Below are 27,704 nucleotides of genomic sequence, written 5' to 3' on the forward strand. Positions count from 1 at the left end.
TTATACAGTGACAGGCTAGTCCCCACTAATGCTGTACCCCAGTGTTATACAGTGACAGGCTAGTCCCCACTAGTGCTGTACCCCAGTGTTATACAGTGACAGACCTGTACAAACCACTACCTCATATTATACGATGACTAACCTGTCCCTTCCAGGACTGTATCTCAGTGTTATAAAGTATAAAGTGACAGATCTGTACCCATCAGGGCTGTACCCCACTCTTATATACTGAAAAATACCTTCAAATTGAACAGTGAGCTCACAAAAGAAGCTGATTTTAAATCAATCTTGCTTTTTTGACATTGAAAACATTGACATGGCTCCAGATTACAAACATTCCAATTTGAACTCTATTTAACACATTGTCAATCTAACGCTTTATCTGATCAGTTTAATGAAACTTAACTTCATTGACCATTCATCAGCAGCTGTTTGATTTTTGACTCAGTCACTCCCCACAGTGTGGTTTTATCCTTTCAATCCCTTCCTGACTCCCCCCACATCACCTTCAGTGAATCCAGCAGGTCTCCGACCAGGAACAACCGGCGAAGGTGTGAAATGGCACTGGTCACATAAAGTACTGTCACTTCGAAGTATTTCCGCATCTGTTCCTGGGACAGAGCGATGTCCAAATCGAGATAGACCCTGTAAACAGAGAGGGAGAAGTTAGTGAGGGAAAGTATGAGACACGGACAGATAGAGAGTGGAAGTGAGGAGAGGGAGAGCAGGAGTTGATGGTAGAGGGATGAGACAGCAAGGGGAGGGTGAAGATGGAAAGAGGGACAGGTTTGTGTAAGCAAGATAGATATTGAGGATAGAGAGAGGAATAGGAATAGTAGAGTAAGTGAGGATGGAGAGAGGGATAGGGATGGGAGAGCAAGACAGAGAGAGAGACTGAGAGAGGTAGATAGAGGAATAGGGAGGGAGAGAGTGTGTGAAGATGAAGAGAGAGACAGAGAGAGAAGAGAGAGGAAAAGTGGGAAGATAGAGCTTCATGGGAAATATAGTTAATGGTAAGACCCTGGGGAGTGATACCGACAAAAAGGGTTCAGGGACAGTTTCTTGAGATTGGAGTCGCAGGTAGACAGGGTGGTGAAGAAAGCATTTGGCACGCTTGCCTTCAATGGTCAGAATATTGAAAATAGGAGCTGGGCATCTTATTGCGGCTGTACAGAACATTGGTGAGGCCACTTCTTGGATACTGCGTACAATTCTGGTTGCCCTTCTATAGGAAGGAAAACTTGAGACAGTGCAAAGATTTACAAGGATGGTGCTGGGGTTGAAGGGTTTGAGTTATAGGAAGAGGCTGTAGACTGGGGCTATTTTCTATGGAGTGTCGGAGGCTGAAGGGTGACCTTATAGAGGTTTAAAAAATCATGAGGGGCATGGATAGGGTGAATAACTAAGGACTGTTTCCCAGAGTGGGGGATTCCAAAACTAGACGGGTTTAAGATGAGAGGAGAAAGATTTAAAACTTGCTCATATACAGGGTGGTATGTGTATAGAATGAGCTGCCAGAGGAAGTGGTGGAGGCTGGTACAGTTACAACATTTAAAAGACATCTGGATGGGTATACGAATAGGAAGGGTTTAGAGGGATATGGGCCAAACGGTGGCAAATGGGACTGGATTAATTTGGGATATCAGGTCAGCATGGACGAGTGGTACTGTATGACTCTATGACTATTAAATGAGGTGAGAGAGTGTAGAAGTGAGCAAAGGAGCAGAAAAGAAAGTAGAGAATAAGGAGAGAGAAGGGAGGGATTTACGGGTGAGTACGGAGCAATGAGACAGAGGGAAAGCGAGAGAGAAGCAATGATTTTGGGAGAAACAGTTTTGGTATTATGGGTCTCCCTACAGCACGTGTACTACAGCCATCCAGCAGCTCAACACCACCTTCTCGAGGGGCAACTAGGAACAGGCAATAAATGCTGGTCCAGCCAGTAACACCCTTATCCCACCAGGGAATTAAAAAAAGGTATCTGCTACTACAGTGGAATATTGAGAAAGATCACATTCCCTGCTCTGTCTCATTGTGACCAGCAACGTGTGCGGTACTGAGGCTGAAAGACAAGAGGAATCCAGGACAGATACCAGTCAGTGCTACATTTTCTGTTCTTGGCTGTGCTGCCTACATAGTCAAATAGCCAGCAGGCACTGTGGCCTGAACTTGGAGAACAACCTTTTGATTAAACAATTGGAGGCTCCCAGTGTGTCCAGAATGAAATGGGAGCCAAGAACTCAAGGCTGATGAAAGAAAGGGGACAAAAATATTCTGCATCCAAGGAGATCACAGCCCCTCCAACACAGTGTCAATCGGGTTCAAAAATTCAAAATTAACATTTTATAAAATAAGCAAAACATCTTAACAAATATTAAAAGCTTATTGATAAAACTGTCAGCTAGTTGAAGGGTTAATTAATCGTTGTGGAGTCTGTCACTCAAAGTAATAGGTAAAATGATGCCAGGACCAGAGGAAATGAATTAAGAGGCATGTTTGCACAGACTAGGCTTGTATTCTGCTGGAGTCATAGTGAAGTACAGCACGGAAACAGACCCTTCGGTCCAACTCGTCCATGCTGACCAGATATCCAAAATGAATCTAGTCCCATTTGCCAGCATTTGGCCCATATCCCTCTAAACCCTCGCTGTTCATGTACCCATCCAGATGTCTTTTACATGTTGTAACTGTACCAGCCTCCACCACTTCCTCTGGCAGCTCATTCCATACAAGCACCACCCTCTGCATGAAAGGTTGCCCCTTAGGTCCTTTATAAATCTTTCCCCTCTCACCTTAAATCTTTGCCCTCTAGTTTTGGATTCCCTTACCCTGGGGAAAAGACCTTGTCTACTTACCCTATCCATGCCCCTCATGATTCTATAAACCTCTATAAGGTCACCCCTCAGCCTCCAACACTCCAGAGAAAATAGCCCCAGCCTATTCAGCCTCTTCCTATAGCTCAAACCCTCTAACCCTGGCAACATCCTTGTAAATCTTTTCTGAACACTTTCAAGTTTCATAACATCTTTCCATATAGCAGGGAGACCAGAATTGAATATAGTATTCCAAAAGTGGCCTAACAAATGTCATGTACAGCCGCAACATAACCTCCCAACTCTTGTACTCAATACACTGACCAATAAAGGCAAGCATACCAAATGCTTTCTTCACTAACCTGTCTACCTGTGACTCCACTTTCAAGGAGCTATGAACCTGCACCCCAGGGTCTCTTTGTTCAGCAACACTCCCCAGGACCTTACCACTCAGTGTGTAAGTCCTGTCCTGATTTGCCTTTCCAAAATGCAGCACCTCACATTTATCTAAATTAAACTCCATCTGCCACTCCTTGGCCCATTGGCCCATCTGATCAAGGTCCCATTGAACTGAGGTAACCTTCTTCGCTGTCCACTACACCTCCAATTTTAGTGTCATCTGCAAACTTACTAACCATACCTCCTATGTTCACATCCAAATCATTTATAAAAATGACAAAAAGCAATGGAGTATTGAAGATGAAGGGCTGATCTGACTGAGGCATTTAAGATAATTGAAAGATTTGATAAGGTAGTTAGAGTAACTATTTCTTTTGGTGCTGGGGAACAAAGGTGCATAAACCTTAAAATTTGAGCTAGGCAGGGATGAGGTCCAGGAAGCAAGCCTTTACACAATGAGGAGTAGAAATCTGAATCACTGTTCCCAGGAGTACTCTGTGTTATTCTGATCTCCATATTTAAAAAGAGAATATACTGACATCAGGTGCGATTTAAAATTCATTAGCTGTTCACTTATCAAGAACAGCTAAACAGGTTAGGACTTTACTCATTAGAAATTAGAAGTATGAGGAGTGATCTTATTGAGACATACAAGTTTTTGAGGAGAATCAACAAAGTAGATATTGAGAAAATGTATCTACTAGCAGGGGATCTGGAACCAGGGGACATAGTTGAAGAATAAAGGATTGTTCATTTAAACTGAGATGCAAAGGATTTTCTTCTCTCAGAGGGCAGTGAATTTCTGAAGTTCACTACCCCAGAGAGTTCTGGAGGTTGGATCACTGAAACTATTTAAAGACGAAGCACATAGATTTTTGAAACATCAGGCAGTTTAAGGTCTGGAGCAAATCAGCATGATCTTGTGGGATGGCAGGCAGGCTTGAGGGGCCAAGTGGCCTTCTGCTGTTCCTATTTCATATGCTCTTATGTTGTTAAATAGAGAGCAGCTCCACATAACTGGCAGGTTTGAAGGGCTGAATGGCCTCCTGTTGCTATTTGTCCTTGAACAGCACCTTCCAACCCTTACCAGCCAGACACATAGGAACACCACTCCCTTCAAGTTCCCCTCCAAGTCAATCACTATCCTGACTTGGAAATATATTGCTATTCCTTCACGGTCGCTGGGTCAAAATCCCAGAATGCCCTCCCTAACAGCATTGAAGGTCTACCTACAGCAGTTGGACTGCAGCAGTTCAAGGAGGCAGCTCACCACCACCTTCCCAAGGGTAAGTTAGGAAACGGGGAACAAATGCATGACAAAGCAACATCAACAAATGAAAGAAAAGCTGTGGGTGTCGTTTGGTACTTACTGGAATGGGTGGACCTCCTGGGTTTTGTAGATCAGATGAAGAGCAGACGTGTAAAGGCGGAGGCTAATGGTGACAGAGAGGACAGACAGTGTCAAGTATGCCAGCACGCTGATACCACTGAACTGGGTGAGGGAGAACAAGATGAGGATAATGGCACCAAACACGGTGCCCGTCTTCTTAACATCCTCCCAGTACAGAAGGTCAGTCACTGTGGGAAAACAAGACAGAAACAGTAAGGGTTTTGTGGGGGTGCAGGGTCGCCAAACCAGCACTTTGTCAATGCAGTCCACTCAGAGGTGTTTCTGAAAGTGGGTTCCTTGGTCAAATTGTGCCTGAGTTAATGCCCAAATCAAGCCGTGCAGGGGGTGATTCTGCCACGGTTGTAATGCCAATGGATTACTGATTCAGAGCTGATGACACTGTTCTGCAGGAGAGGCTGAGAGGAGATTTGATCGAGGTTTTCAAAATCATGAGCAGGCTGGACAGAGTCGACGGGGAGAAGTTGTCCGCGCTCTTAAAATGAACAAGAGGGCAAAGGTTTAAAGTGATCTGCAAACGAAACAAGGGTGATGTGAGGGATAAAAACCTTTCCCAGTCAGCGCGTAGTTAGGGTTTGGAATGCATTGCCTGGAAATGTGGTGGAGGCTGATTCAATTGAGGGCATTCAAGAGGGTATTGGATGGTTATTTGGATAGAAATTATGTGCAGGGATATGGGGGAAAGGCAGAGAGTGGCAGTAGGTAATAGAACCATTGCAGGCATGGTCTCCTGAGCCATAACAATCATCTGTGTGGCAATTTGGAAGTGTGACAGCAAATTTTGGCAAGATTGTCGCAGAGGCCCTCACAGTTAAACCTGCCTTCAAAGTGGTCCATTAATATAGACTAGTTTAGCTCGGGAAACCTGGTCAGCATGGACAAGATGGATCTGTTTCTATGTTGTATGGCTCTATGGCTCTGCACTGAGTGACAGTGCAAAACATAAACCTCCTAAGGGGCGATGGTGGCCTCGTGCGAATGTTCCTGGATTAGTAATCCAGAATCTGAGGATAATGCTCTGGGAGTGCAGGCTTAAATGCCATTAACGGGCCTGCTTTTGTTCTCCTGGATGACAGTGGTCTTGCAACTGGGAGCTGATAAAAACACAGGGCTCATCCTCCACCCAATTTCTGACAATTTCTGAGGCTAAAGCCTGAGAGACATGGTGACAAAAGTTCCTGATGGGGGAGATCACTCAAATAATTGGAGGCAAGAAACCATTTTTCTTTGGAACGTACATTTTAGTGTGAAAAACAGACATGAAGAGTATTATTTAAATGGTGATACATTGGGATGCACAATAGGATCTAGGTGTGCTCGTACACCAGTTAATTAAAGCAGACGGGGAAGGTGTCCATCCTTAATTGTTAAGGGTTAACTGCATTGCAGTGGGTCTGGAGTCACAGTTAGGCCAGATTGGATAAAGATGGCGGATTTCCTTCCATAAAGGAACATTAGTGAACTAGATGATCTTTCCCAACAATCGATAATGGTTTCATGGTCGCCATTAGACTCTTAATTACACATTATTTTTAAAATTGAATCCAAATTCCACCATCTGACATACTGTTCCCAGAGCATTAATTGCATCTCTAGATTGATAGTCTAGAGATAATACCATGAGGCCATCATCCTCTCAGATCCTCAACATTCCCGGTAACTCAATGTTGTGTTTGGAACACATTTGTCATCCAGTGACAATTCCCAGCGGTTCAATTTCTTACGTGGTGATATGAGAAAATGCAATTCAAAGGAAGGAGGGGCACAGAGCAAGTGAACAATTCTACACAGGTTTGCAGCCATGCACCCAGTCCCCAACACCATCAGGGCCTGCGATTCTAAATCCAACATGTGCCATCCCAAGGGACGGTCTTTGAGAATATGAGCATTCCCGGTGCTATGATTAGCCTGAGCGCTGAAGGGGACAGGACAGAGCAGCTGGAGAATCTCCATGGCGGCTGCGACAGCTGATCAGATCAAATTGCAAAAAGGGGAAAAAGAAGAGAGAGGTTTTTGTGAGGCCCTTGGGTGTGGAGAGGGAGAGGGAAGAACAAATTCAACAACATTAAAGGAAAGTGGAACTTATTAACATTGAGGCACGCTCTATCAAATAATATGAGTCACCCTTAATTCTCCGTCAGATGCTGGGCCAATTCTAGGCAGGAGCTGGCACTGACCTCTTGCACTTTACAAAGATACATTGCAAAGTTTATCAGTCTATTTACTGCAACCCCCTTATTACCCCTCCCTGCCACAGCTTCCCCACTGCTCCAAAAACCTGCCACAGAATCACATATTGCCATCGCTCTGCAGCTTAACGTAGAAAAGAGCAGCAGGATAGGCTATTTGGCCCTTTGAGCCTGCTCTACCATTCAATATGATCACGCTTGATCATCCAGCTCAGTCCCCTGTTCCTGCTTTCTCCTTCATGCCCTTTAGCCCTAAGAACTATATCTAACTCCTCTTTCAATGTTTTAGCCTCAATCACTTTCTGTGGCAACTGAATTCCACAGGCTCACCATTCTCTGGGTGAAGACATTTCTGTTTAACCGAGAGGACGAAGCACAGTCTAACCTTTCCAACCCATTCTCGAGCTCCTCTGTCTCACTTTTATCCCCCACTTGTCAGGAGAAGCTTCAGGGAGACAGCGTGGCTCCTGCTGCTGGGTCCAGCCACCAGCAACCTGTGCTCGGACTGTCTGATCCCCGGCACATACCACGGCACTGATTAACTCTCGATGGTCTGAGTCTTATCTCACTGCTCCAGCAGTCTGACACAGCAGCCAACAACAACAACAACTTACATTTATATAGCACCTAATGAAACATCCTGAGGTGCTCCACAAGCACTATGGTCAAACAAAAGAAAAAGACACAGAGCCAAATTTATTTTTAAAAAAATAATTCAGGAGATATGGGTGTCCCCGGTGCCAGTGCTGAGCTGCCTTCTTAAAACTGCGGTCCATTTAGTGTAGGGACTGCCACATACCTTCCCAATTCTTGTCGGGGGGAGGGTTTTCTAAGATTTTGACCCAGTGACACCGATGGAGTGGCGATATATTTCTCAATCAGGATGGCGTGTGACTCAGAAAAGAACTTGCACAGAGAGGCGTTCCATGTATCTGCTGCCCTTGTCCTTCCAGGTAGGGGTAGATGTCACAGGTTTGGAAGGCGGTATTAGGTCTTGTGACCAAAAGCTTGATCAAAGAGGTAGGATTGAACCAATGTTCTGTTTGATTTATTTTACCAGCATGGGAACCTGCGAGGTCCGTGTGCGGCACCAATCTCCAAAACTGAACGTCTGCATGTCAATCGGCATCGGCAGAATCTTGGTGTGTCTACATGACCATGCAGCTGAACAGATTGTAGGGAATACTGGACTGAACATACGGACATATATACGAACACGTAAATTAGGAACAAGCATTCGGTAAGCTTGTGGCTGATCTGATTACAACCCCTACTTTCCTGTCCAAGATGGGTTCCTTATATTTCTGGGGTGAGGACCAAACCCACCCATTGATGCAGTAGGTCAGAGAAATGGTGGTGTATGGTAATGCCCATGAGACCCAGAAGCAGAAAACGGTAGAACTTGCAAATGACATATACTGGTCTGACCTGTCTTAGGTTCCGAAGAACAGTGCTCCAATATGACCAGTACATTTATTTCCAAGTATTATTGCTTTTTTTGACTGGTCTTTCTCTCGGAGAAATATGTGCCAAGGATGCCAGCTGATGGAATTAAAATTTAATTAATAAATCCATCTTAAAACCAGTCTCAGTGAGGGACACCATGAAACCACAACCAATTGTTGTAAAAGCCCCATCTGATTCACTAATGCCCTTTAGGGGCACAAAGTGGCCAACATGTGACTTCAGGTCCACAATGATATGGTTGACTCAGCCAGTGACTCCATTCAAAGGCAGTTAGGGATACAAACATCCCAGGAGTGCCAAATCCGCGGAAAGAATAATGAGTTGGGAGTAGGTAGGAGGACTATCCCCTGGGGGCTCCCCCTCTTGGAGGCACTGCCACATCCTGAGCTTTTTATTTCACTATGGTCAGGGAGTAATACAGCACCTAAACAGACCCTTCGGTCCAACCAGTCCATGTCGAACATAATTCCAAACTAGAGATAGTAGGATGAAGAGTCTAGGCCCGAAACATCAGCCTTCCTGCTCCTATGATGCTGCTTGGCCTGCTGTGTTCATCCAGCTCTACACCATGTTATCTCATAATTCCAAACTAAACTAGTCTCACCTGCGCCCCCGCCCCCGGTTCCTATCCCTCCAAACCTTTCCTATTCATGTACTTATCCAAATGTCTTTTAATGTGTTGAGGTTTCAGCAATAAGATGAATACAGAGGCATTTGGATGGGAAGAATGTGCAAAGGCACCTTCCAATGTATCTCACTGTTTTACTGACAGTGCTGGCATGGTGACTCAGTAGTTAGCACTGCTACCTCACAGCACCAGGGATCCTGGGTTCAATTCCACCCTCAGGCTCTGTGTGGAGTTTACGCATTCTCCCAGTGTCTGCGTGGATTTCCTCCGGGTTCTCCGGTTTCCTCAAAGATGTGCAGATTAGGGTCGATTGGCCATGCTAAATTACTCATAGTGCTCAGGGGATTTGCAGGATAGGTGGGTTAGCCATGGAGAATACAAAGTTACAGGGATAGGGTAGAGGGGTGAGCCTGGGTGGGCTGCTTTTCCAAGGATTGGTATGGACTCACTGGGCCGAATGGCTTATTTCCCTGCTTTGAGGATTTGATTCAATTCTATTCTAATGATACATTTAAAAGTAATTAGCTAGGAGAAGGACGCCCTGCTGCCTTATGAAAGTTGGTGAGAGGAAGCAATGCTAACAGCACAGAGTATATGGACCTGATGTTCATCTTTTCATTGCTTCTGCTGAACAGAAAATGAACAAACTGAGAGACGGGAGCTGCCAAACATTACATTCACTCGTTCATGGGATGTTGGCCATAAGACCATAAGATACAAGAACAGAATTAGGGCATTCGGCTCATTGGCTCTGCTCCTCCATTTGATCGTGGCTGATATGTTTCCCAATCCCTTTCTCCTGCCTTCTCCCCATAACCTTTGATCCCTTTACCAGTCAAGAACCTTTCTATCTCTGTCTAAAAGACACTCAATGACTTGGCCTCCACAGCCTTCTACGGCAATGAGTACCACAGATTTACTACCCTCTGGCTGAAGAAATTCCACCTCATCTCGGTTTTAGAGGGTCAGGCTGTGCCCTCTGGTCCTAGTCTCTCCTACTAGTGGAATCATCTTCTCCACATCCACTCTGTCCAGGCCTCCACTACTAGCAAGCCAACATTTGCTGCTCATCCTTATTTACCCTCAAACTGAGTGGCTTGCTAGATCATGTCACACAGTTAAGAGTCAACAACATTGTTGTATGGCTGGAGTTACATGTAAGCGGAGGTAAGGACAGGAGATTTCCTTCCCTAAAGGGCATTTGTGAATTTTTATGACAAGTATCATGGTCACTAACACTTGCTGTCAATTCCAGACTTATTAATGGAATTTAAAATGCTTCAGCTGCCATGGTGGGATTTGAAGTCACATCCCCAGAACATTAGCCCGAGCATCTGGGTTACTAATCCAGAGATCTGACAGCATGGTAGCCTCTGGCGACTGTGTGGACTTCGCACATTCTCCCCTGTGTGGGTTTTCTCCCACAGTCTGAAGATGTGCAGGTTAGGGGGATTGGCCATACTAAATTACCTGTAGTTTCCAGGGATGTGCAGGTTAGGTGGTAAATGCAGAGCTATAGGGTTAGGGTAGCAGGATGGATCTGGGATTGACGCTCTGGTGTGGATTCGATGGGCCGAATGTAGGAATTCTATGATGATTATCACTACACCAATGTTTCTCACCAAATGCTGCTGGTCACATTTTATATTTCCCAATGCATTCTCAATGTACAAGATAAAACAAAAAACTGCAGACACTGGAGATCTGAACCAAAAAAAAACTGCTAGAGAAACTCAGCAGGTCTGGATGCATCTGTGGGAAGAAAGCAGAGTTCACATTTCAAGTCCATTGACTCTTCATCAGACCTTAATGTACAAGAGTTGCTTGAAATGTTTACTCACTCATTCCAATTGCACAAATCAGTAAAGACTGCCCTAGGAAATATTAAATAAAATATTATATTTAAGATGCATCTCTCTATCAGGCCACAATTACAATATGACAGTTCAACTTCCACCATACTCCGGTTACCATGGTTGCAGGGAGTCTTCTATTTGTTGATGGGTTTATTCTAGTTTTGCACTGGTGCAGAATTACTGAGACAACAAGGACCAGGAGACCACAAACAGGAATCATTGTGATACACTTCAGTATTACCAGAGTCTGGTAGCCATGCAGCATATTAAAATCCCTGGCACAACCACACACCCAGTTTAGCATACTCCTGCCAGTTAACTACTAATGTATCGCCTCTCTATCTGTTTTTATCCATATCTTTCTCCCTCTCCTTTGGTCTCTTCTCCTTCCGTCTCTCCCTTTTGAATTATTTCTCTTTCTTTCTTTCCTGGCTTACCTTCTTTACCTCTTCCTATTTCCACCTCTCTGACTCCTTCTTTCTCTTGCCATCTCATTCTTGATTTGCCACCTCACAGTTTCTCTCTCTTCACCCCCTATTCTCCAGCTCACAATCTCCTCTTGGTCACTCTATCCATGTTTTTTAAAAAAATCTTTCCCCCCAACTTATTTCTCAATTCTCTGTCTTCTACCCTTTCTCTCTATCTGGGCGGCAACTGTAAAAGAGACATTTTATCAAGTCAAATTTGCAAGAATGCCAAATTTCAAAGGGAACAACGATTTATATTGCATGAGAAACAGGGTGCTGATTGGCTGACAAACCATTTCAGATTGGTCAAGGGATTGCCATGAAGAATGCACCAGGAAACAGTTACCCCGAAGGTATTAATGACAGCCAAATATTGAAGATGCTGGAAATCTGAAACAAAAAGAAAATGATGGAGAAACTCACTAGGTCTCGCAGCATCTGTGGATCTGTTTCTCTCTCCACAGATGCTGCCAGACCTGCTGAATTCATCCAGCACTTTCTGAGTTTGTTTATCAAAAAGGTATTGCTTAATTGAAAATTGCAATGTCTGGACAAATTCCTCTTAATTTAATCTCTTTTCTTCTTTTTCAATTTATCTTTCATATCCCTTCACTCTCCCGACCCCCAACGCCCCACCATTATTTCCCCACGTCTCTTCCTCCCATGTTGGCTGTGTCCTTTCTCCTTATTTTGCCCATTCTCTGTCTCCTTTTCCTCCCTATCGTTTATCTTTAATTACCCTCTTTATCACCCACCTTTCATGTTCTCCCCTTTCTTGGCTCAGTTGACAGCAAAAGCAAAAACTCACCATAGTCCCACTCTCTCATTAGAGAGAGAGAGAGAGAGAGAGAGAGACACACACAGAACTGGAAGCGAGTTTAACCTGAGGGTCACCACACCTTAAACAAGGGGACAAGATTGAGGAGGCAGCACCTTCATGGTGACCTCAGCTAGTGTCGGAAGTGAACCTATACTATTGACATCACTCTGTACTATAAGCCAACTAAGCTAAACAATCCTGAGCTCCTTACAGTCACAACGATGTGGGTTCAAGTCCCACACCAAAGTAGGAGGAGGTGGTGGCACAATGTCACGGGACTGGAAATCCAGAACCCAAGGTTAACATTCCGAGGACATGGTTTCAAATCTCACCAGAGCAGATGGTGAAATTTGGATTCAATAACAGATCTGGACTACAAAGTTAGCCTAATGGTGACCATGTTAACTGCTGCCAGTTGTTGTGAACACCCTGGTACACCAATGTCCTTTAGGGAAGGAAATCTGCAGTCCTTACCCAGTCTGGCCTACTTGTGACTCCAGACCCTGTAGTCGACTCTCAACAATTAAGGATGGGCAAAAAATGCAGGCCTAGCCAATGACGTCCATGTCCAATGAATGAGAAAATTAACCCTGTCTTCCCTCTCAGGTGAAGATTGACAAAAAAAGGCACCACATAATGTAGAAATATAGGAACATAGGAACAAAAGTATGCCATTCAGCCCCTCAAGCCTGTTCTGCCATTTAATGAGATCATAGTTGATCTGTGACGTAACTCCACATGGCTTAATTCCTTTTGCTTAACAAAATCATTATCTACCTCAAATTTAAAATTAACAACCGAGCTAGCAAATGTAGTTGCTGTGTGCGCAATGCCTTTAGAGTCATAGAGCTGTACAGCATGGAAACAGACCCTTTGGTCCAACTTGTCTATGCCAACAAGATACCCTATATAAATCTCGTCCCATTTGCCAGCATTTGGCCCATATCCCTCTAAACTTCTTCTGTTCATATACCCATCCAGATGCCTTTTAAATGCTGTAATTATACCACCCTCTCCCACTTCCTATGGCAGCTCATTTCACATGCGTATCACCCTCTTTGTAAAAAAGTTGCCCTTTAGGTCCCTTTTAAATCTTTCCCCTCTCACCTTAAACCTTTGCCCTCTACTTTGGACTCCCCTACCCTGGGGAAAATACCTTGTCTATTTACCCTATCCATGCCCCTCATGATTTTATAAACTTCTATAAGGTCACCACTCAGCCTCCGACGCTCCAGGGAAAATTGCCCCAGCCTCTGCTGCCTCTCCCTATAGCTCAAACCCTTCAACCCTGACAACATCCTTGTAAATCTTTTCCGAATCCTTTTTAGTTTCACAATATCCTTCCTATAGCAGGGAGACCAGAATTGAAGAAGACCTGTATGATATCTTTCAGGTTGCCTGTTTGGCTGGGTAGTTGTCCAATTCAGCAGGAACATTATGATTTTAAGGAAAAGCAATGGGGTTCTCTGCAGTGTCCTAGCCATTATTTATCCCTCAAACCACAGCACAAAAACAGATTATTAGCTACTCATCACATTGCTGATGTGGGAGCTTGCTCTGGTCAAATTGGCAGCCTTGTTTCCTACTTTGCAGCAGTGATTGCTCAAAAAGTGCTGCTCTTCTTTGGATATAACACAATTTGGCACATGTTGAGGTCATGACAGGTGATATGGAAATGCAAGTGTTTCTTTTTCATCCTTCATATTCTCCTTCTCTACCTCTCATTTTACCTTCTCTCTCCCTTCACCTCTATATCCTTTCTCTCTCCATTTCTTTCAGAATTTTAAAAATTCTTACTGAATTTGATTCTTTCCTCCCCTTTCCCAGTCTATTGCACTTTCATTTTGAACACCTTCTTGTCATCTCTTTCTCCAGCTGTATCCATCCCGCTCCTTCACTTTCTTTCTCTTAGCTTTTTGCAAAGTCTCTCTCTTCCTGCTCTAATATCTTCCCTAATTCTCACTCTCTCCCCCTTCTCGCTATCTTCACTTCACTTCTCTCTTCTTTTCTCCCTGTCACTCTCTTCCCAATTCTTCCACCATTTCTGTTATTCTCTTGTTGACCTTTCCCCATGTTATTAGGTCTTTCAGGGTCCCTGTGGATTAGTGCCAGATACACGTAGCAACAGGTATCGGAGCGATTTCTTATTTGATGCCCTCAGATAGTATATTTTTGCTGTACTGTTGCTGGTGGCACCTGACAAGTGAGGCAGTAACAGACCCATGTCCAGCTCACCTGAGGCGCAGGCAAAAACACTGATTTAACTTCCTGTAAACCTGAAATATGAAGCAGATGGCAGACAATGAATCGAATCGATTGATCTCAGGAGACATTTGCTGACTGATGCTTCTCTCCCTGTGGCTGACTCGCTCCCAGCCTCTGCGCCTATTTGATTGCTTTCCAACCTCATCCTGTTTCTTTGTCTCCATTTCTCCTCCGTCTATGTCAGCTCAGTCTCACAAATGCGCTGCGACAGCCTCATCTCTATTGACGGATCATTTCTTCTCCTATTTCTTCCTGCTAATTATTAAAGCACTGCTTTAATGTGTTCTCCCTCTTTATCCATCTCTTTGTCCCCCACCCTTTTTTTGTACTTCCCTCCTCTTTCTGTCCTTCTCTGTCTCCGATTCTCTCTTTGCCCCTGTCTCTCTCTCTCTCTCTTATTTCCTCCCTCATATTTTCTTGCCTTTGTCAATCTCTTCATCTCTTTGTCTCATTAATCTGTTCATTTGTCTCCCTTTCTCTCTTTGCCTTCCCCAAGTGCCTCTTTTTGCTTTTTTCTTCCTTTTGCTCTTTATCTTATTCTTTCTCTCTCTTTGTCCCTCTCTCTTTGTCTCCCTCTTATGTGGCTTTCTCTCTGTCCTGCTCTTTGTCTATGTCTCTCTATCTCTCTGACTCCCTCTTGTGTGCGCCTTTCTCTTTGCCTTTCTTTCTGTCTTGCTCCTCATCTGTCTCTTTTGCTCTCCCTCTCTGTCTTCTTGCGTGTGTCTTTCTGTCTTTTTTGCTCTTTGTCTTGTCTTTCTGTCTCTCTTTTTTGTCTCCCTCATGTGTGTGTCTCTCTGTCTTTTCTTATTCTTTGTCTGTCTCTTTATCTCTCTTTTTGTCTACCTCTGATATGCCATTTATCTCTCTTTGCCTTTCTCTCTGTCTTGCTTTTTGTCTATGTCTCTCTTGTTGTGCCTCTCTCTATATCTCTCTCTTTATCCCCTGTTGTGTGTGTCTCTCTCTCTCTCTCTCTGCCTTTCTCTCTGTCTTGCTGTTTGTCTCATTTCTGTTTCTTTGCCTCACTCTTTATCCTCATGCTCCTGTCTGTCTCTGTTTCTCCCTTTGTCTGCCCCTTTCCTCTTCTCCACACCTTCCTCTCCCTCCCCACAATTTGCCAGCAGCATTTAGCGATTGACCCTGTGAAGCAAGCAGCATTCAATACCCTTTTCTTTACAGAGAAAGGAGCTCCACACGCTCTCCATCCCTGGACATTCGGACCTGATCTCCATCACCAGCCTGTATCGGGGATTGTAGCTGAAGCCGTGGTCCTCTGCACAGTTGGGATAAGGCAGGTCTCTCTCTCTCTCCCTGATCCTGTAATACAGTTGGGAGGGACCAGCCAGCTTTGTAAATGCTGCAGTATCCTCCATAACCAATGAGATTGCAGATGGAGCATTGCCCAGCAACACCCTTCATTGAGTAGTGTAACTCTTTCAGTGCCAAACCTTGACACATAGCTCTGATCTTTTCACATTCTTTAACTGGATGTAGGCATCACTGGCTGGGTCACGATTTGTTGCCTGTCTCTAATTGCCCCTTGAGAAAGTGATGGTGAGCTGCCTCTCTAAACCGCTGCAGTCCAATGGGGAGGTGGGGTGCGGGGTTAGGTACACCCACAGCCCTTTTAGTGACGGAGTGATACTGTCTGGAAGGAGATTGTTTGCCCCATTATATCTGAGCCAGCTCTTGCGTCAAAATTAATCACATCCCGTCAGTCAAGACTCAAAGCTCTGTCAACGTTTTCCCTTCATTAGTATTTCACTAATTAGAGTTCAGAAGGATGAGGGGGATCTGATTGAAACATATAACATTCTAACAGGCCAGATACAAGAAGGATCTTTTTCCCTTGGTTGACGGGTCTAACCCAGTGGACACATCTCAGGATGCAGCATTTAGACTGAGATGATGAAACATTTCTTCATCAGAGAGTGGGGAACCTGTGGAATTCTCTATTGCAGAAGGCTGTGGAGGCCGAGACACTGAACATATTCCGAGACATATTCAAGAAAGAGACTGATATCTTTTTAAATATTAAAGGTGTCAAGGGAATATGGAGAGAAAGAGGGAATATGGCATTGGGATAGAGGATCAGCCATGATCATACTAAATAGTGAGCAGGCTCAAAACGCCTTATGGCCTATTCCTAGTTTCCATGTTTCTACATAACTCTCTTTCGAATGTTACTGTAGAATCTGCTTCCTTTTTTTTCAGGAAGTACATTCCGGATTGCAACAACATTTTGTGTGAAAAAGAAAGATGTTTTCTTGTGCCATCTCTATTATTTTGCAAATTACCATAAATTCTTCATTCTGTAGCTACACTACAGTTTTTCCTAACGTACTCAATTGATCCCTTCATGAACATGTAAACCATCACCAAATCCTGTTCACCCCTCTCCATCCTGAGCAGAGCAGTCACAACTTCTCCATCTCCCTACATTAGGAGCACACCCTCCTCACTGGGACCACTCCAGCATAGAATATCAATGACTTCAAAAGAACATCAGATGGGAATGAGAAGGAAATAAATTTGTCAGTCACATGGGTATCACTTACAGGAGTAGGACTGGCTGGATTGCTGTGTGGGATAACAGCATGAACTTGATGGGTTGAATGGCCATAAACGACACTGAGACACTAAATCTTTTATCGAATGAACACAGTACGTATCTGATGCAGACTGATATCAGACTGTACACACTGTATACCTGAATCTGGACTGATAGAGAGAGTGATATAGATGGTGAGGGGTGTGGGGCTGCAAGGGTTGACAGAGACAGGAGGTGTGAGTCTGGAGGGAGTGACAGAGACAGGGAGGGATGTGGGGCTGGAGGGAGTGACAGAGACAGGGAGGTACGGGTCTGGAGGGAGTGACAGAGATAAAGAGGAGTGTGTGGATCTGGAGGGAGTGACAGAGACAGGGAAGTGTGGGTCTGGAGGGAGTGACAGAGACAGGGAGGCGTGTGGGTCTAGAGGGAGTGAGACAGATAGGGAGATGGGGTCTGGAGGGAGTGAAAGAGAGTGGGTGACAGAGGTAGGAAAGTGTTTGGGGTCAGGGAGACATTTGGAAACAAGGATGCTAAGTTTAAATTTAAAATGTTGCTGATCCAGTAGCTAATGCAGGTTAGCACAAGGGAGGGTGATGAGAGATTAGAGACTTGGTTTGAGTAAAGGCACAGAGATTCGTTAAGGTGAAGTTAATGGATGGTGAAGAATGAGAGCTTGACCAGCGGAACATAATGGAAGTTGAGATTTACCATGAATCATAAAGGATTAGCTTTGCCTTCATGTACTGTTTGATATAACCATTGACTCTCCTTAAAATTCAGATCCTTGGGCACTAAGTGAAGTTGGGATTTAGTGCGTGATGGGGTAAGTATAGAGGTATTTTACTCTGTCTCTAACTCCATGATGTCCCTGTACTGGAAGTGTTTGATAAGTGAAGTGGATGTTTCACTCTATATCCAACCCTGTGTTGAACCTGTCCTGGTAGCGTTGGATAGGAACAATGTCAATGGAACTTTACTTTCAGTTTAGAAGGGCAGAGAGAACTTTCTTTCAGTTTAAAAAAGTAGAGAGAGCTTTGCTTTGTATCTAATCCCATACAGTAGGAACAGATTACTGCAGATGCTGGAATCTGTACTGAAAACAACAAATGCTGGAGATCTCAGCGGGTCAGACAGCTGGAGAGAGAGCAAGCTAATGTTTTGAGTCTACAAGACGCTTCATCAGAGCTAAAATGAAGTGTGGAGGGGCAGCATTTATACTGTAGTTGGGTGGTGGTTTGGGGGTGTGCTGTAGTGGATGTAGAGTGCTGGTGGAGAAAAGATGTTGATAGCTCAGATTAAGTGATTAGAATGTGAGAATGGCAGAACAATAGTGTGTCTACCTGCCAGATTAGAAAGGACTGTAACTGGGATGGGGATAGGGGAGGACATGATAACCAGATAAAAGGAAGGGAAGAAATAGTTCACAGTTTAAAGGTGTGAACTCAATATTAAGTCCAGAAGGCTGTAAAGTACCCAGTCAGAAGATGAGATGTTGTTCCTCCAGTTTGCACTGTGATTCACTGGATCACTGCAGCATGCTGAGGACAGACATGTGGGCATGAGAGCAGGACACTGTGTTAACATGACTGGCTATGGGAGACATCCTGTTCACTTAATCTGGACTATCAACATCTTTTGTCTGCCAGCACCCTATGCCCACAACACTTCCCCCCAAACCATAGCATAAATGCTGCCCCCTCCACACGTCACATCAACTGTGGTGAAGAGTCATCTAGACCCGAAACGTTAGCTTGCTCTCTCTCCATGGATGCTGTCTGACCTGTGATCTCCAGCATTTGTTGTTGACAGTAACCCCATACTGTCCCTGTCCTCGGAGTGTTTGGTGGGGACAGTATAGAGAGAGTTTTACTCTGTACCTAACCCTGTGCTGTCCCAGCCTGACAATGTATTTACCTGATTGGTCTACTGCTTCCAAGCCTTGTGATTTGGGATGATCTGATTGTTCGAAGGCACTGGGTTGCCGTGGTGACTGCCAATTGTCTGCCCACATCTCCACATCTGTCACTTCCTGAGTTTCATTCACACTTGGCACTGTGACCGGGGTGAGTGAGTGTTGGCAGACAATGGTATCATCTGTGTAAACGCTGCAGTCACATGCTCCTGGTAACATAGCTTCTACGGTGCCCATCACTTCCACAGGCTCCAGCCCATCTCTTGAACCAACTGTTTCAACCGTGTCCGTCAAGCTCTTCACCTTTGTTGTTTCTGTCGCTATCTCAACTCCTGCTGCTCCGATCACTTCCAGCTCAACCACCATATTCTCGGCTTCTGTAAATGAGAAACAGGGATTTTCATCAATGTTCTTATCCACTGTGTGACTATAGCCTCGTCCAGCTTCCAGGACAGGTCATGGGATGTATTTATAAGCAGGCTCATGTCTGTATCTCAGTGGGAGTGACACTGCCCTGAGTGAGTGTTGAGTGAGCAAACCTGAGGGACAGAGGGAGGGCACCCGAGTGAGACACACTTGTCTTTGTAATTGTGCTGCACTGCTAAAACACCATACCCATTAAAGGGAGCTCACGAGAGATCCATCTGGATGAATGATCCTGCAAATGCCAAGAAAGGTGGGAGGGTGAATTTAAAACAAAATTCTCATGGGATGTAGGTGTTGCTGACTAGGTCAGCATTCATCACACATCCTTAGTTGCCCAGAGGGCAGTTAAGAGTAAACCGCAGCGCAGTGGTCCTGGAGTCACCTGTAGGCCAGACCAGGTATGGATGGCAGATTTCCTTCCCTAAAAGACATTAGTGAACCAGGTGAGGTTTTATGACAATGGCTAGATGGGTCAGTTTTTAATTCCCGATTTCATCTCTCGTGGCGTGATTCATAGAAGCATAGAAAATAGGAGCAGGAATAGGCTGTTCAGCCTTTCAAGCCTGCTGTACCATTCAATATGATTGTGGCTAATCATCCAACTTAGTCTCCTGTTCCTGCTTCCTCTCCACACCCTATGATCCCTTTAACCACAAGAACTATATCTAAGTCCTTCTTGAAAATATTCAATGTTTTGGCCTCAACCACTTTCTGTGGCAGAGAATTCCACAAGCTTCCCACTCTCTGGGTGAAGATATTTCTCCTCATCTCTGTCCTAAATGGCCTATCCCATATGTTAAGACTGACACTACTGGATCAGGACCTCCCAGTCTTTGGGAACATTCTTCCTGCATTCACCCTGTCCAATCCTGTTAGAATTTTATAGGTTTCTTTGAGATTCCCTCCTCATTCTCTAAACTTCAGTGAATATAGTCCTAACTGATCCAGTCTCTCTTCATCTTGCCACCCCAAGCATCAGGCTGGTAAAGTTTTGTTGCACAGCCTCTGTAGCTAAAATGTCTTTCCTCTGATAAGGACAGCAAAACTACACACAGTATTCCAATACTGATAATACGGTATTCGAACCAATATCCCCTGAAAATTAGCCTGAGGTTCTGGACTATGAGTCCGGTGACATTCCCACTGTTGGACTTAGAAGAGGTCATAAAACAGCCTGGCCTACATTATCCAATTATATGTGGAATATTCAATGCCAGTGATATTGGTGAAACTGTATACAGAGCAGGAGGCGTGATGGACACCTTAGGTGATACAAAAACAGAAATTGCTAGAAAAGCTCAGCAGGTCTGGCAGCATCTGTGGAGAGAAAGCAGAGTTTAGTGTTTCGGGTCCAGTGACCCTTCTTCAGAACTGAGTGACCCTAGGTGATCCCAGTTGTTTTGTCCTCCTACTCATGTCCCATTTTACCCCCAGTTTATTCACTCTGGTTGTGTAATTACTGTATTTACTGGTCTTGGACGTAAAGGAGGAGAATGGACTTTCTGACACCTTGGTGGGCTGTAAGCAATGGTAACGGGCTACCTTTGTACTCAGGGCCATTGGATTGAAGTGGGGGAGGAGTGTAAAATCAGCCATGGTTTCCGGCCTCCATTCACCAGCCACTGATCCCTGCTGATAAGGGTTAACCGCGGAGAGAAGAGGGGGTCATGAAGCGTTGAAACCTGGCTGGGCCCCTCCCCTCAGCTGATCACTGTCTGCTGTCCCAGAGCCTCTGGCCCCCCACCTTGCTCCCCAGGTTGCAATAGAGCCAGGACAGAAAGTCTAGAGACACTTCCTCTGCCACACGTCAGCACAATTATCCAGCAGCCATCCTGCTGCATTCCCCACACTACAGGCTACAGAATCTGCACTCAACCAACTTCCATAGCAATCAAGAAATTCCTCACTGACAATGGAAATGATGTTGCTTTAGGTTCATTGTTCTGTATCTAACCCTGTGGTGTATCTCTCCTGGGATTGTTTGATGGGAATAGTGTAGAGAGAGCTTTCCCTTCTGTTTAAAACAGTACAGGGTACTTTACTCTGTATCCAACTCTATGCTGTGCCCGATAACAAAGTGTGGAGCTGGAGGAACACAGCAGGCCAGGCAGCATCAGAGGGGCAAGAAAGTTAACGTTTTGGGTCAGGACTCTGAAGGGGTCATCTCTGACTCCAGCATCTGCAGTTCTTGCTATCTCTATGCTGTGCCCGTCCTGGGTCTGTTTGATGGATGTGGTGTAGAGTCAGCTTTACTTCCAGTTTTAAAGAGTAGAGAGAGCTTTACTTTGTGTCTAACCCTCTGTTGTACCTGTCCTGGGAGTGTTTGATGGGGGCTGAGTAGAGGGAGCTTTACTCTGTATCTATCCCCATGCTGTGCCTGTCCTGGGAGTGTTTGATGGGGACAGTGTTTAGAGAGTTTTACTCTATCTAACTCCATCCTCTACCTGTCCAGGGAGTGTTCAATAGGGATGGTGTAGAGGTAACAACTTTCAGTTTAACAGAGTAGAGGGAATTTTACTCGTATTAACCTGTGTTGTCCCTGTCCTGGGTGTGTTTGATGGAGACAGTGTCGAGGGACGTTTACTTTCATTTTAAGACAGGAATCTTTACTCTTTATTTCACCCCATGCTGTCATTGTCCTTATAGTGTTTGATGGGATCAGAATTGAGGAACATTTACTTTCTGTTTAAAAGAATACAGGGAGATTTATTTTGTGCTGTCCCTGTCCTGGGAATGTTTGATGGGGACAATGTGGAGAGAGCTTTACTTTCAGTTTATCTTCAGTTTAAAAAAATAGAGGCAGCTCTACTCTGTATCTAACCCTGTTGTGTACCTGTCATAGAGTCACAGAGCTATAAAGCAAGGAAACCGACCGTTTGGTCCAACTCGTCCATGCTGACCAGATATCCTATATAAACCTAGTCCCATTTTCTAGCATTTGGCCCATATCGCTCTACACCCTTTCTATTCACATACCCATCCAGATGCCTTTTTAATGTTGTCACAATCTTACTGCTCTAAAAACACAGCTCCAGGCTAACTTAGTACCTAAGTTTTATATTTTTAAAGTTTAATCAAAAGACAGATCTCAATAAAAACATGTAATCAAAAAGAACCTACTCTACTCACTATTGTAGATTTACAAAAGAAATCAGACACTTAGCTGCTCCCCAGCTGTGATCTCCCCACACAGGTTTCTGTAAGGTCAGCTGTGAATTTCACTGTTTGTTTATTTTTCTTAGACCAACTCACTTGAAATCAAACAGCACAGGCTGTAGTTGTGAAGGTTCACTACTGGGTCAGAGAGTCCTGAGAATGTTTGATGGGTTCAGTGTCAAGGGCACATTAATCAGTATCTAACCCTTTGCTGTCCCTGTCCTGGCAGTGTTGGATGGGGACAGTGTAGAAGAAGCTTCACTCTGCATCTAACCTTGTGCTGTCCCTGTCCTGGGAATGGATTTACCTGATTGGTCTGTTGCACCCAAGCCCTGTAATTTGAGATGATCTCATTAAATCAAGGCATTGATTTCCATGAAGAGCTGTTGTGAATTATGGAATAACCCTGTGTCATTTCTATTAGGAGCTGAATACTCTGACTCTGCATGTATGCACACAACAAACCCAATACATTATGTTTAATCAAATTTTGAATTTTAGAAGGCAGTGACTGTCTCGAATATATACCTACACCCACTCCCCCAAACCTCCTTCCCCAGGCTATCTTTCCCACACATAGTGTAACTTGCTGATGTCTGTAATGAGCCATTGACCAGACCTACCTGTGACAGGTTGTAGGGAGGAGGCTGAAGGCGCGCCCTCTTCCTCAGTCATTGTCCCTACACCAGATTTGCTGCTCAGTGATGCCTCCTGTTGCTGACCGGGCTTGGTCTGGTCAGAATAAAGGTCCTCCATCCACCTTCCACTATCAGTCTCCACCTCCATGGTCTGTGCTTCAAATACCTCAGCGTCCTTTTGGCTTCCGGATTCTTCCATTGGGAGGATCCCAAGCTCTGGGCTGCCCTTCAATCGCCCCTCTTCCTGAGGCTCCATTTCAAGTCTCGATTCTGATGCCGTGTCCTCCTCAGGATCCTGGTGGATTGGGATGCTTTCCAAAACTGGGATCTCTGAGCTGGACTGCAAGGGATACCCGTCAGTGCTGTCCCTGGGCTCTGGCATTATCTCCTGCTCCACGCTGTGCCAATGTCCGCCAGCCACTTCAACATGAACGTGATAGGCCTCCAGCTCGTCCTCTTCCTCCGCTAGAAAGGTCTCGATTGTCTCAGTGCGGACCACCCCCCTCGGCACAGAACATTTCTCTTTTGTTGTCTGGGCTGCGTCGCATTTCGAGGGTCTCTTCCTTCCAGGGCCATGGGTGGCCTCTTCCAAACCTCTTGCTGGCAGCTCCGGGGAGCCGCTGCTTGGGAAACCCCCTGGAAAGCAGGATGGCTGCTGGCCCAGGGGAGTTCCGCAGGACAGCATGGACTCCAGGGACATCTGTCGGGGTGTCCCCCAGTATAGGGAGCTGTCTGTCAGCAGATCATCATCAGAATGCTCCTGCGCAGTTTGGGGTTCCAAGAAGTCCTCACTGGCACCTGGGCAGGCCGGAAAGCAGGGAAAACCCCTGAGTACTCCACTAGGACACAGAGGAGAGTGAACATGTGGCCAATCAAGACAAGCGCGCGGCACCCCAGCGATAGATCCATTCGTCTGCCCACCATCTCCCTATTCAGCTATCCCACCAACACACCTCCTTCCCAATCCATCTCAAAGACCCAGGGGTCCACCTGCAAGATCCCGTCCAAGCCACTCACCATCCTGACTTGGAAGTATATCGCTATTCCTTCAGTTTTGCTGGGTCCAAATCCTGGAACTCCCCCCACAACAGCATTGTGAATGCCCCTACACCTTACAGATGGCAGATGCTCACCACCACCTTTTCAAGGGCAATTCATGAAGGGCAATAAATTCTATGCAGGAAACCCACCTGGTCACTGCCAGTCCTTTTACCCACTCCCACCTTGGCTCTTCAATGATCAAACTAACCATGGCATTGTAGTTGCACATCCCAACTCTGTCTCGTATACCCCAGTCCCATCATATGAAATCTCAAGATTCATCTTTAGATTATTGGCATTTATAAGTTATCATTATCAGGATTGCCATATCAATGGGCCATGCCTGGTTTAGCCAGCACCACCCATCAAAATGTTGGCAGAATGCGGATATTAGTTTGCAATTACAACACAGGAGAAGCACCATGTCTCGCTATCTCTCAATCCCACTGGCCCACCCTGTCCCCGTATCCCCCAAAATCACCATCTTGCGGTTTTCCAGCTCTCCCTTGCTGACTGTCTGCCTGTATCACCACCTAAACGTAGCTTCTTCCTTCATTTCCAAATGCTGCATAACCACCATAGGAACATTAGGAGTGGTTGTAGGCCATTCAGCCCTTTGAACCTACTTCTCCATTCAGTGAGAATACGACTGAACAGAATGCGACAGTTGTAGAAAGGAATAAGGATCAATTTGAGAGGGCGATTCTGAATGAGAGAGGTAGCAGGAACTGCAGATGCTGGAGAATCTGAGACAACATGGTGCAGAGCTGGACGAACACAGCAGGCCAAGCAGCATCAGAGGAGCAGGAAGGCTGACGTTTCAGGCCTAGACATCAGCTTTCCTGCTCCTCTGATGCTGCTTGGCCTGCTGTGTTCGTCCAGCTCTGCACCTTGTTGTCTCTGAATGAGAGAGTGTTGGTTTTAGTGATCTGGCTTGGGTTAAATGAACAGTAAGGTCAGCAGGTAGAAAGTGAGCAATGGATTCAATTGGATGTTCGATGTGGATCTGATTGGTGCCAATAGCATGGGTTTCAATCCCCGTTCTGATTCGAGAACAAGCATTTCATTAAATGAGCAATGGGAGGCCTTCAAAGAGGAAGTAGTCCAGATATCAATCAGATAAATTCCTACTTTGGTCAAGGAAAGGCTGGAGCTTCCTGGATGATTAAGGAGACACATTAAAATGCAACAGAAAATGGAAGCTCAAGACAAATGTCAGATTCTTAATACATAGAGAATTGAGCAGTGTTTTAAAACAGATTATTCATGGGATGTGGGTGTTATTGTATAGGATATCCCTAATTGCCCAGAGGGCAGTTAATTGTCAGCCACATCATTGTGGATTTGGAGTCACATGTAGGCTAGCCCAGGAAAGGATAGCAGATTTCCTTCCCTAAAGAATATTAGCAAACCAGATGGATTTTTACAACAATTGACAGTAGTTACATGGTCATTAATAGACTAGCTTTTTAATTCCCGATTTTTAAAGTGTACCTCCTATGGTGGATTTGAACCTGTGTACTCAGTACATTTGTCTGGGGATTACTGGCCCATTGACATTACCACTAAGCCATTACCTCTCCAAGCATAGAACTGCAAACGAGAATTAACAAATAAAAAGGCCAAAGACAAGGCACGAAAACAGATTAGCAATAATTGTTAAAAATGTTTTACTTCCTCAGTTTTCTGCCTGAAGGCAGGTCTGGCCCACAAACTCTGCATCCTCCACCAGAGGTAGTGCAAGGAGGCAGTTCTCAAATCAGAACGGGGAATGAACCCCACGCTGCTGGCACTAATCAGATCCACATCGAACATTCAATTGAATTCCCCAAGATATCTCAGTCGCTGTGGTAACACATACTTTTATATATGTGTTGTATTCAGGAGCTATGAATAGTGACAGTAGGGGCACCAATGTCGTTTCCATCACAGGTGACCTGTAATCACTCCCATTGTTACCCTTCCCCACCATTGGTATGTTATGGAAAGATTTACACGTTGATAATCGATCTGTTTGGCCACATTGTGAACCCTGAAAGTGTTGGAGACAGACTTAAACGCAAAGCTTCAGATCCGGAGGCAGGAGTGCCACAAGACCTCCCTTCAAGAATGTAATAAACATAAATAATAAAATGGTAGTCAAAAGAAGAGTGGGGTCAATTAAGGACCTCAAAGGTCCTCTGAAGACAGAGGGCTGTGGTACTAAATTAGTACTTTGCATCTGTCTTCAGTAAAATGTGGGGATGCCGCCAATGTCACAGTTAGGAAGGAGGTCATGGAGAACTTGGAAAGGAGAAGAGTACATCATAAGGATGAAATTCAATAACTGAAAGAGCTCAAAGTAGAAGAGAGTAAAGGTGGAAATTGTAGAGGCTACAGTAACAACCTTGCAATCCTTCTGGGAGATGGGTTTGGTGCTAGAGGACTGGAGGGTTTGTTTGAAGACAGGGAGAGGGAAAACCCAGTAACGACAGTTAATCAGTTTAACATCAGGGGTGGGAAAAACTTTAGGGACAATAATCCAAGAGAAAATTGAAGTCACTTGGAAAAAACATGGGTTAAAAATTGAAGATCAGGTAGATTTATTAAAAGATAAACTTGACTGGACTCTGATGAAATAATTCAGAGACGGTTGATGAGGGTAATGTGGTCGAGTACATATGGACTCTCAAAGGGTGTTTAATAAATTACCACATAATAGACATATTTATTGAACAATCACAAATGTGGATGACACTTCAATCTACTACACTCAAGGCAGTACATGTTCACAGAGCCCAAGCCCTAATTTAAGCCTCACACCCCAGGATTTGATTCTGATCAATCCTCTGAGAACAAGAAAATGAGACACGATCTCATTGAAGCGTTTTACTGGGCTCGACAGGGTAGATGTAGGTAGGATGTTTACCCCTGGGCTGGGGATGTCAGGAACCAGTGGACAATATAAGGGATAAAACATTCAGGATTGAGATCAGGAGGAATGTCTTCACTCCGAGGATGTAGAAGCTCAGTTGTTGAAGATGTTCAAGAAAGACATCAATAGATTTCCAGATATGATAAACATTAGGAGATGTGAGGAGAGGGAAGGCAAATAAATGCCTTTGAAATAGATGATCAGCCATGATTTTATTGAATGGTGGAGCAGACTCGAGGGGTTGAACGGCCTTTTCCAGCTTTCTGTGTTATCAAAACCTTAACTCCTACCTACCCACCGTTTTCCATAATCCCCCAAACCCAGCTTCTCCCCACACCTGTCATCTTCCAGCTAACAGGAAAACATCAGAAAAGCCAGTTGCTGGGAAGCACCAGGAAATGGGCACAGAAAGGGTTAAGGAATGTGGCTTACCTTCAGTAGAGGACGGGGTGGAATCTGGAGTGGTGGAGACAGTCGAGGCAGATTCTTCTAATGGAGAGAGCAGGGTACAATCACATTAAATCAGCAGACAGTCCCCCATTGGCAAGTAGCACTGAGCACCTTGCAAGTTCTTTCATCTGAACCGTACCCAAATACACAGCTCCAGGGACAGTCTGAAAGTGATGATCGAAGTGGGGGCAAAACTCAGATTCTGTTATGTGTGTGTTAGCATCTGTATGCATGCATGAGTCAGTTCGCAACTTTTTTTTCAATTATTTCTTAGAATCCGTACAGTGCAGAAGCAGGCCATTGAGTC

At 44.8% G+C, this 27,704-nt stretch overlaps 1 protein-coding gene across 5 annotated transcripts in view; it reads right to left on the reverse strand.

The window, feature by feature from the left end:
- The window catches only part of LOC109925485 (reticulon-1-A-like), a 44,173-nt gene that overhangs the window by 8,122 nt on the left and 8,347 nt on the right, over positions 1-27,704 (reverse strand). The window contains exons 2-6 of one of the 5 annotated variants that reach the window (XM_048618273.1): positions 27,380-27,433; positions 22,978-23,790; positions 18,775-19,149; positions 4,583-4,790; positions 507-645 (exon numbers count right to left, since the gene is read on the reverse strand). In XM_048618273.1, the coding sequence (XP_048474230.1) occupies positions 507-645; positions 4,583-4,790; positions 18,775-19,149; positions 22,978-23,790; positions 27,380-27,433 (1,589 nt within the window). Of the gene's footprint in view, positions 1-506; positions 646-4,582; positions 4,791-15,474; positions 15,576-18,774; positions 19,150-22,977; positions 23,832-27,379; positions 27,437-27,704 lie in introns of those variants that run through there. The other 4 variants (XM_048618272.1, XM_048618275.1, XM_048618276.1 and 1 more) reach the window with 4 other exon arrangements.

Source organism: Rhincodon typus, chromosome 39 (assembly GCF_021869965.1).
Source record: "Rhincodon typus isolate 14 chromosome 39, sRhiTyp1.1, whole genome shotgun sequence".
NCBI classification, from domain to species: Eukaryota; Metazoa; Chordata; class Chondrichthyes; order Orectolobiformes; family Rhincodontidae; genus Rhincodon; species Rhincodon typus.